The following is an 11,240-nucleotide window of genomic DNA, read 5'->3' on the forward strand; positions in this document are numbered from 1 at the left end:
AGAGAACTGAAGATGAACACCGAGCCGAGCCAGATAACGAATGAACGATTGACTGTGGTGAAAAGTGGTTTCACGATATCAGTAAAAAGTAGATTTTGTGGTGAAACCTTTTATTGTGCTTGCATTATATTGGTCATATATATAATATGTCTTTTATTGCAAGTGTTGTTTGTTTAGGTTATATTTGGGAACACAAATACTTTCTAATGTAACAATTTTTAAAGTTTGGGCTCATAAATATTAGCAATTATTGTCACCCAAAGCAGTTATTGTAAATGAAATGATCACAGATAATAGTTTTGATGTACTCTGCTTGACTGAAACCTGGCTAAAACCAAATGATTATTTTGGTCTAAATGAGTCTACTCCACCAAACTACTGTTATAAGCATGAGCCCCGTCAGACTGGTCGTGGTGGAGGTGTTGCAACAATATATAGTGATATTCTCAATGTTACCCAGAAAACAGGATACAGGTTTAACTCTTTTGAAATACTTCTGCTAAATGTTACTCTGTCAGACATGCAAAAGAAACTAATGTATCTCTTGCTCTGGCTACTTTGTATAGACCACCGGGCCGTACACAGAATTCCTAAAAGAATTTGCAGATTTATCTTATGTTATCTTAAGGAATATTTATTATTGAAGTGTATGTATTTGTTCATTTTATTTTTATTTTTCAGATGTAATTGAATGTACAAGGTACCTTAGTCATCTGTAGCTTGCCTGACCATCTTTATCAGACTACAACAAGGACCACAATATAAATAAGTTTTTAACTTTCTTGTGTTATCCTCGACAGTTCTGATTAATGTATAATGTCACTGTGATGACTTCATGTTATGCATTTATTTTTTACTGTCTAATAGATCAAATCAAATCAAATAATCATACACTAGATTTATTTATATCTCATGGAATCGATCTTACTGCTATAGATATTGTACCTCAAAGTGATGATATTACAGACCATTTCCTTGTATCGTGCATGCTGCGTATAACTGATATTAACTACAGTATTGTTCAAAATAATAGCAGTACAATGTGACTAACCAGAATAATCAAGGTTTTTAGTATATTTTTTATTGCTACGTGGCAAACAAGTAACCAGTAGGTTCAGTAGATTGTCAGAAAACAAACATGACCCAGCATTCATGATAATGCACGCTCTTAAGGCTGTGCAATTGGGCAATTAGTTGAAAGGGGTGTGTTCAAAAAAATAGCAGTGTCTACCTTTGACTGTACAAACTCAAAACTATTTTGTACAAACATTTTTTTTTTTCTTCTGGGATTTAGCAATCCTGTGAATCACTAAACTAATATTTAGTTGTATGACCACAGTTTTTTAAAACTGCTTGACATCTGTGTGGCATGGAGTCAACCAACTTGTGGCACCTCTCAGCTGTTATTCCACTCCATGATTCTTTAACAACATTCCACAATTCATTCACATTTCTTGGTTTTGCTTCAGAAACAGCATTTTTGATATCACCCCACAAGTTCTCAATTGGATTAAGGTCTGGAGATTGGGCTGGCAACTCCATAACATTAATTTTGTTGGTTTGGAACCAAGACTTTGCCCGTTTACTAGTGTGTTTTGGGTCATTGTCTTGTTGAAACAACCATTTCAAGGGCATGTCCTCTTCAGCATAGGGCAACATGACCTCTTCAAGTATTTTAACATATGCAAACTGATCCATGATCCCTGGTATGCGATAAATAGGCCCAACACCATAGTAGGAGAAACATGCCCATATCATGATGCTTGCACCTCCATGCTTCACTGTCTTCACTGTGTACTGTGGCTTGAATTCAGAGTTTGGGGGTCGTCTCACAAACTGCCTGTGGCCCTTGGACCCAAAAAAGAACAATTTTACTCTCATCAGTCCACAAAATGTTCCTCCATTTCTCTTTAGGCCAGTTGATGTGTTCTTTGGCAAATTGTAACCTCTTCTGCACATGCCTTTTTTTTAACAGAGGGACTTTGCGGGGGATTCTTGAAAATAGATTAGCTTCACACAGACGTCTTCTAACTGTCACAGTACTTACAGGTAACTCCAGACTGTCTTTGATCATCCTGGAGGTGATCATTGGCTGAGCCTTTGCCATTCTGGTTATTCTTCTATCCATTTTGATGGTTGTCTTCCGTTTTCTTCCACGTCTCTCTGGTTTTGCTCTCCATTTTAAGGCATTGGAGATCATTTTAGCTGAACAGCCTATTATTTTTTGCACCTCTTTATAGGTTTTCCCCTCTCTAATCAACTTTTTAATCAAAGTACGCTGTTGTTCTGAACAATGTCTTGAACGACCCATTTTCCTCAGCTTTCAAATGCATGTTCAACAAGTGTTGGCTTCCTCCTTAAATAGGGGCCACCTGATTCACACCTGTTTCTTCACAAAATTGATGACCTCAGTGATTGAATGCCACACTGCTATTTTTTTGAACACACCCCTTTCAACTAATTCAACTAATTGCCCAATTGCACAGCCTTAAGAGCGTGCATATCATGAATGCTGGGTCTCATTTGTTTTCTGAGAATCTACTGAACCTACTGGTAACTTGTTTGCCACGTAGCAATAAAAAAATATACGAAAAACCTTGATTATTCTGGTTAGTCACATTGTACTGCTATTATTTTGAACAATACTGTATATGTCTCAGCATTAAGATGTCTGTAAGATTTCACATGTAAACATTCCTGTGCTCTCTGTCTGTGTTTTTGACTCTGAATACTGCCCGATTCATGATTCTATTATTCTCACGAAACAAGTCTTTCACACCTTCGCAAGGTATGACACATTATCCGCATTATTCTTTTATCATTATTCTTTTGTTTTTATTCCAACTTTATTAGCCTTTGTTGTGGTATTTCAAGTTTTACAAAGACGCAAAGCTTCAGTCCCAGTATGCATTTGCCCAACTTTTATTAAAAGCCTTAATATAAAAATACAACGAAACATTTTCTTACGACCTTACGTGAATTATTGTGACAGAAATGCATAATGAAGAAGAAATGCACCTGCTATTAGCAGCAATTGTAGATAACGTTAGCATCAAGCTACATCAGAGAATTTATATAATTATTAGTACACTTTTATTTAAAACTCATTTTAAACCCTGATCGAGTGTATTTTATAACTTCCTTTTGCGATCACATGTGTAATTTGGTCATTTACTGTTGTAAACATATGCTATTTATAGCCTTTTACATCTTTGCACAAGTTAGCATTTCAAATGTACATTTTCAATATTTTCAATAAAAAAGCCCCAAATCTCAAGAAAATCAAATACCAACCATTACTATCGTGATTGCGGGTTTATTATTCGGATATTTTGTGGTACAGAGGTGTATCTGTGTTGTTGTGGGCAGATATTAAGGCAGAAGTGTACAGGAAGCATGTGACACGATGACGTTGTCTTGTTTTGGGAAATATTGACAAGGCAAACGACCAATCAGAGTCTGTCTGAGCCACAGCGCCAGCACACAGGACTAAACACACACACACACATAAACACACACACACACTGTTGGGAGAACTATTTATCATAAGATCACGTAAATCAGTGGAAAATGAATATAAATGACGATTCTGTCTGAAGAAATATGAAGTAAACATCAGCCAATATATTAATATATCTCTGCAGATAGGCATCTTTGGTCTATAAATCCTTATTGATGCTGTTCAGTGAGTCCATGTGAACACAAATAAACCGCTGCAGACGTGACAGAATATGAATGAGTGGTGAATTTTTATTCTAAAAATGACTCATATATATTTATTATTTTGCACTCCTGACATTAATTACAAAATAATTGTCACTGCAACAGTTTTATCAAATCAGTGGTTGCATATAACGAAGCTAGAGTTTTTAAACTTTCAACTGATGGCACAGTGTCTCCAGATCAAGTAAGAGAGTGATGTTTAAAGTACTGTGAAAGTGAAACTAAAATAATCTGGGGCTGTCGACGATACTTGACCGCAAAGGGGTTAAATGTTGCTGAATCAGGCTGTAAAGTGAAGCATTGCCAGGCCATTTGCGCCCTCTGCAGGTGTTTGTTATTATACATAATGTACTTCAGTAGGTTAAGTTCATATTATTTATTGGCATATTACATATTTTAACAGTGGTTCAAATAAAGTATCAAATCATAGTAATCACATGGATTTATTGAACATCAATTACTATTGTCTCATCGTTAGTTTAATGTATATAAATGTAGTTAATATAAAGCCTGTTTTTCACTAAACCTGTTTTTCAGTAAGGTCAAATTTGAGATTACTCATTAGTTATAGCTCTAGATTAATAATTCAAAATACAACTACATTGTATTGCTTTTGTGATTAAAAGACCATAAATTTGTCATTTAATTTTTTTTCCCAAATAGTTATATTATTTAATTCTAGTGAACCAAGTATCTGTATTTTGTCTTATCTCGTGAACTAAGTATTGTCACACCCTAGTGTCTACAAGAAGATAAAAGCTTTTTTTCTTCAGGTCAATCATATATTTATTAAAAAAAAATCACTTTGAATGAGGAAAGTGATGACTTTACCATAGTATCTTTTCATGTTGCCACAGCTATGCTGTGAAAAAAAAGTAGTGCTTGGAAGTTCCTGCAATTTTATTTTGCAGTTTCTTTATAAACCCTGTATTTATGCTTTTGTGTGACTTGGTGTAAGGTAGGACACAGAGTAAGGTAGGAAACGGTTTATTTATGTCCAGTTTTCTTTTTAATTAATTCATTGTTTATCATTTTTATAACACACAAACACCCTTATTTTTTTTTTTTTTTTAATTTTCTTTCTTTAGTTTGTGCCAAGGGTGAGTGCATTGAGTGGGAAATGAAAGAAAATAAGATACTCTTCAACAACATAACTGGTCATGCAGCTCAAAGGGTAGAATTTCTCTACAATCTAGTCTGATTCATCAAAGCAGTTTCACTGATGATCCATAATCAACATAAAACCCAGGATAGAGCGGCTGAGTGAATGTGGTCTGGACTGTGTGGATGAGGCTCATTGTGTCAGAGATGCTGTAGAAGGACAGAGTTCCTGCACTGTGATCCACAAACATTCCTATTCTCCTGCTGATGGGCTCTATGGGGAGTTTAGTCACTATGTTATTGTGAATGAATGAGCATCTGGAAGGAGAGCAGGACAAACTCCAGGACTGATCATTATATCCAAACACACTCTCATTACCCCATCCCTTAGTGCTGAGGCTCTTGTATGACACTGATATTAACACACTCCCACTCCACTCGATCTCCCAGTAACAGCGTCCACACACACTCTCTCTACACAACACCTGAAACACATCAAATCTGTCTGGATGATCAGGATACGACTGCTCTATGTAAGTGTAAGTAATCACTCTGTTCCTCTCTGACAGATGGAGGTATTCATTCACAGTGTTCAGATCCAGAGTGAGCTGACAAGAATCTGATGGAGATAAAACACATCAGAATCAGGAATTATGAATCTGTTTGATCTTTTCATGTAGCTGAACTCTTCATGGTCAGTGTCTCAGTATAGATGACCAGATATCCTGTGCAAATAAAACTCTTCTATCATGTTTTCTTTAACTTCTACAGGAACACGAACACACACTGTTTTGTTAGTGACTTACACTGTAGGAACTCGTTTCTGGTCCTGGGAATAATGTCAGTGAAGGGGACTGTGGAAATCAACAGATATGAACAGTGTGATTCTCATGATCCTGCATCCTTTCCGAAGACATTTCTAATATGATGTTCTCTATGATATGAGATGATGATGATGGACTGGTGATAGATTAATCTCTAGGACTTTACCTCTGTCTGAGATCTTCTTGAGCTCCTCTTTGCAGAAATCCTCTAGTTTGTCCCTCAGCTGATGGACAGATTCTCTCAGACCATCAAAAGAGACGAAAGGACTGAAGGCATCATCATTAACATCTGTAGATTCAGGAGGTCCTGCGAGAGACTGGAAACTCTACTCAAAACAGAAAATTAAAACAGAAAACAGACTTCTGTCACTGTCCTGAAACTTTTCAAGGACACTTACGGCATGGTGGCCAGGCCAGATTTTATTTCCTCACTTCCTGTTTGGGGTTATCACAATCAAACCAATTGATTTTACACTGGAAAACAGTTACATAATTTTTTTTTTGTCTTAAATGTTGTTGTTTAAAATAAATTATTTCAGAATAAAAGATATAGAAATCTCTATTTGGCTGGAAACAGATAACATCAAGTGAATCTATTTGTGGGGTGTGCTTTGGATTGGAAAAGAGAGTAGACCTGTGCTTTTACACCTGGCCTGTCGTTTCAGAATCTGGTCTGATTCCCACCTTAGCAAGGTTCGTTTGGGCATATGTGAACATAAAAAATAAGTTATTTGACTCTGTCTTTACTGTTGGTTGGCGTAGAAGATGAAGTTCAGCTGCGATCTCTGCTAGACTCACTTCAGGATGCAGGATCAGAGAGCGTACGTAGTGCTCATGCACCGATCATGCAAACAGACTGCCAATCCAAACACAGCACAGGTCTGTTTACTGTGTTAAAGGACTTTCTAATTCGTCACAGCAGGATCTGTTCAAGTCCACTATGATCCTGTTCTTCTAGATCAGTGTTACCTGCAGGAACTGGATGTGATCCTGTGTGTGTGAAAGCTGCTCCAGCTCAGCGTCTCTCCTCCTCAGATCATTGATCTCCTGCTCCAGTTGCTCCAGTCGTTCTTCAGCTCGACTCACTGCAGTCTCTTCCTGATCTCTGATCAGTCGTATCAGCTCAGAGCGGCTTCTCTCAATGGAGCGGATGAGCTCAGTAAAGATCCTCTCACTGTCCTCCACTGCTGTCTGTGCAGAGCGCTGTTAGGACACACAGTGATTCAGCTTCAGTGAGTCTGAACTGAGACGGAGACAAACTTCTCTTCTTCTCCAGACTCACCTTATGAGACTCCACAGTCTCTCTCAGCTGCTGAAGATCTTTCTCTCTCTGCTGGATGCTCTGTTGGAATGACCTCCGTGTCTCATTCAACTGGTGCTGGAGAACACATAAAACTATTTATTTACTCTCATTCATTTCATGTCAATTGTATATGCAAGCCCATTTCCACCACTGAATAAAAAATAGAACAAGGTAGTTGCGACCCTTTATCTCACAATTTTCTTGGAATTGAGACTTTATATCTCGCAGTTGAGTGTTATAAAGTTTGAATTGTGAGATATGAAATCTGAGAATAAAAGTCAGAATTGTGAGATAAAAAAATTGCAATTAGCTTGTTTGATTTTTTTTATTTAGCGGTAAACAGGATTTCATAATTGTATGATTTTCTCTTTCAGATCACCAAAAAGTATATTCTGAATAATATCTCTGTTCCAATACAAACACTTGGACACTTCCGACCACAAGACAGAATACATTAAATAATGCCTATTGAACAGAAATGTAGAAGTTTATTTTCAAGTATGAAGTTATATAAAGTATGTAAATGATTCTACAACACTATGCTGTAAGTGTGTCCTACATTCTACACACACTTGAACACTTATAAGAAATATGTCATGAAAGTAGACAAATGGTCAAGTGCAAAGAGCCTTAGTTTCCAAAACCCAAATCAAATATTGTGACATGTCAATACCATTTCACTGTTTATCAAACACACTGAGGTTATATGGATGTCCTTTTTAAAGTTTGAAACTTTTGTGTCCTGAATCATAGAAGTCTGGGATGAGTAGATCGTTACAGTGTTTATTTTTAGGTCAACAGTTCCAAAGTTTATACCTGTTTTTCCGTCCTCTGTGCTGCAGCTGATACAGTGTTGTGGTTTTTATGCTCATATTTTGCACACAGTAAACAAATGCATTGTTGGTCCGTAATACAGTACATTTCCAGATGTTTATCGTGTTCATGGCAGATCATCTCCTGCAGTCTTTCAGTGGCTTCAGTCAAATTGTGTTTCTTTCCTTTGAATAAACTCCTGTGTTGTTCAAGGTGTGTTTGACAGTAAGAGTTAAGACACAGCAGACAGGACTTGACCGCTCTGTATTTTCTTCCAGTACAGATGTCACATTGCACATCCCAAGCTCCGGCGTAACAGTCATCAGAGAGTCTGGTCTTCTTCAGTTTCTCCACCACTTCAGCCAGCATGGTGTTTCTAGCTAAAGCAGGTCTTGGACTGAAGGTCTGTCTGCACTGAGGGCAGCTGTAGACTCTCTTCTGATCCTCATGATCCCAGTGATCTGAAATACAGCTCTTACAGTAATTGTGTCCACAGGAAGTGGTCACTGGATCTTTTGGGAGCTCCAGACACACTGGACAGATGAATTCGTCCTGAGAAAATCTGGCTTCTGCCATTTTACTTAATGAATACAGATAGACAAACACACAACAGCCCAACTACACTTCAGTTTCTCTTTACCTGAACACAAACGTTTCCTTGTTTCCTGGTTCTGTGTCTGAGTGATCTGTGTAAAACCGGTTTGTCTGCAAGTCTAAAGTCCCACATAATAAAATGTAGACTATATGTCTGTTTCACAAACACTCCCAAAAAACAAGTTACAGAGAAGCAAGACAACACCCTTAAAATCTGCAGTTATACATTTGTACTGCAGGACTGAAAACTGCACGTTTTTACTTTGTGTACATCCGAGGCTCAGGGTTTTTCTCAGCCCTTTTGAGCTGTAATTGCATGCGAGAGAGAACTATATTAAGATGATTCTCTCAAAAAGTCCTTTAGTTTGTGTTCTATAAGGATAAAGAATAAAAGGCAAGATGATCAAATTCCTGCTGCTCTGTGTTTGACTGACCTACAGCCGACACCGCTAGACATGTGACGGTGGGTGAAAGGACAGTCTGGAAGCAAATGCAATTTTACTAATTTAATGAGAAGATATAGAATGAGTACATAAACAAACTATGACAATGAGACAGCGACACTCCGAGGGAATGGTGAAGAGGTGAGGAATCCAGCTGATGGCGGAGAGAAGGTGAGTAATCCGGATGATGACGGCGTGAGGCAGCAGGAGAGGATGGCACAGGAACTGCGGGGAATAGAGCCGAAGGTAAGTGTCCGTGGCTGAGTGAATGTGCGGAGAGAGGATGAGGTTCTAGGGAAACACAGACATCCAAACGCAAACAACACTGAGAGCCAAACAAACAGGGGAACCACATCAAAACATAAGACAACGATCTCACAACCACAAGACATGAGACAAGCCATTATATAGTGGATTAGTAATGAGTGGCAACTGTTGCTGATTCAATTAACGGAGACGCCCACAACTGATCAGTGCAGACGCGGGACACACAGAATTCACCACAAAGTGTAAACACCCCGAGATCACGGTTTACCAACCGTGACAAGACATCTGTGCAACAGTCTTGCCATTTAGTGCAACTGTTATGTTACATCATGTTTACTGGTGAGATGTTATGTGCTTCAGAGGTGAGTGAGGGAGGGTGTGTTTGATTCATTGAGAGGGTGTGTTTGATATATTGAGATTGTGTTAGCTTCTTTATGTACATAAAGGTGTGCAAAATTATTACTATTAATCACTATCCTGTAATCTCTAATTTGTGGTGTCATACCGCACTGCATCCAGTGTAGACACTTATTCTATTGACTGATCTATATATGAATCTCTATTATAGATCAGTGGTTCTATAGTATTTTGTCATGCCGCACCGCTCGCATCCAGTGTAGACACGGTGTTAGGAATTGTTAGTTGTTTTCCCTTATAAGGATTCACGCTTCGGCACACCTCCCCCAATCCCCCCCGCTGATGTCATCGTCCATCAAAATGTTTCACTGTAGACATTGTCCGATGCCAAATTTGAAGACATCGCCCAACCCTACTAACCGTGTTCTTTTACATCATCACTGAGATGTATAAAGTCATGTATATTACACATAAAGCTTTATCATACACTTGGAAAATGATGAGCTATTTCACCAATCAGAATGACTGGCGTTACCCAAAAAGGCGAACATATCAGTGTGTGTACTTAAACATGTTTGGTCAGTTGGTTAAGTTTCATGAGCTATATAGTGCCCTTGTTGTGCATATAAAAGGGAGAAGTGTTTGGTTGCTTGGGATAGATCATCCTTGGTACCACCCCTTGTTAACATGTGGCGCTTTGAATGAGTGCTAGCTGTTGGGTTATCCTCCTGTCTTTCGTGTACTGGCCAGTTTTCAGTTTGGTCGGTCCCTGTATTAAAAGTGCCTTTTTGATTAGAACTTTGCAAAAAAACAGAACTGTCAAATCAGAAACACAGAGATCCAACTAATGCGGAGATCAGACTTCTTTATAGTGAAACGCTGAAACAATATAAATATACACTCAGAACCAAAAAGCACAATACACCTAAAAACAACTGACAATAATTGAGAAGTCAGTAAACACAAACAAATTTTGAAATAATTGGAACAATCTGAAAAAAAAATATCATTATATCATCAAGAATTGTCAATCCAAAATGGAGAAAACCTCCGTTATATGCCTAACCCCGTTACACTGGTGGAGAATGTGGGCAGATTTGTGAGGAATCACACACAAGTAACCCCTACAAAATTAGGCCATCTAATGACCATCTGCTTCGGGCCCTTCCCCGCCCTCTTCGGCAGTCGGCAGGCAGCAGGCAGCAGGCATGTGGAACCCTCACACCATGGGCCACAACCAGCAGAGGCGGCCCAACATCGAGAGGCCTTTTCCCCGGAGGGTGAACCAGGAGCGACGCGCGCTGGAGGGCATTTCACGACCAGTGAGCATGCAAGCAATTCCCGGCCCACAGTACAACTTTCAAATTGTCCAATTGCTAGAAACATAAAAATTACACACACAACTCATAAACTGGGTTCCAAAAAAAAAAAAAAAAAATGGTTCTAGAGTCGCCCAAAACTGTACATTTTGAATGAGGATGATTCAGCCTGAATTACTAACCTGTAACATAATATAATTGCTGGGCTGTTATTCTGCAGATAAAAGCGGTGAGAATGACAGAAATCATAAATCCAAGGATGCGAGCTCTACTTCACTCATCTAAGTGAAGTAGATCTAAGTTAAGTGGTAACAGGAAACTGAATTCTTCAACATACACAATTCTGAAGGTACAAAAATATAATGCATAACTTTAGCTGTTCTCTAGAACTAGTGATGCACACTATTGGATTTTGCCAATATCTATATCTATTTTCAACTTATTTTGGCAGATAGTGCTAATATACTTATATTTTTTGTTTTGGAAATATAAATTT

At 38.3% G+C, this 11,240-nt stretch overlaps 1 protein-coding gene across 1 annotated transcript; it reads right to left on the reverse strand.

Moving 5' to 3' along the window:
* Positions 1-4,777: 4,777 nt before the first annotated feature.
* LOC113093416 (tripartite motif-containing protein 16-like) lies at positions 4,778-8,367 on the reverse strand. Its single transcript, XM_026259218.1, has 6 exons — positions 7,768-8,367; positions 6,931-7,026; positions 6,618-6,851; positions 5,815-5,974; positions 5,631-5,678; positions 4,778-5,443 (listed from the first exon to the last, which is right to left on the reverse strand). Exons 1-6 carry the CDS (start codon positions 8,338-8,340, stop codon positions 4,929-4,931), a joined length of 1,626 nt encoding a protein of 541 aa, XP_026115003.1. The 5' UTR covers positions 8,341-8,367; the 3' UTR covers positions 4,778-4,928.
* Between the last annotated feature and the right edge of the window lie 2,873 nt (positions 8,368-11,240).

Source organism: Carassius auratus, unplaced genomic scaffold (genome assembly GCF_003368295.1).
Source record: "Carassius auratus strain Wakin unplaced genomic scaffold, ASM336829v1 scaf_tig00215034, whole genome shotgun sequence".
NCBI classification, from domain to species: Eukaryota; Metazoa; Chordata; class Actinopteri; order Cypriniformes; family Cyprinidae; genus Carassius; species Carassius auratus.

What these genes read in the sequence shown, in the direction of transcription:
- LOC113093416 (XM_026259218.1), bottom strand. Translation starts at nt 8,340, where the DNA reads ATGGCAGAAGCCAGATTTTCTCAGGACGAATTCATCTGTCCAGTGTGT. An exon ending in CAAGAAGATCTCAGACAGAG is followed by an intron (nt 5,679 to 5,814) that starts GTAAAGTCCTAG and finishes TGATTTCCACAG; the next exon opens with TCCCCTTCACTGACATTATT. An exon ending in CAGAAACGAGTTCCTACAGT is followed by an intron (nt 5,444 to 5,630) that starts GTAAGTCACTAA and finishes TATCTCCATCAG; the next exon opens with ATTCTTGTCAGCTCACTCTG.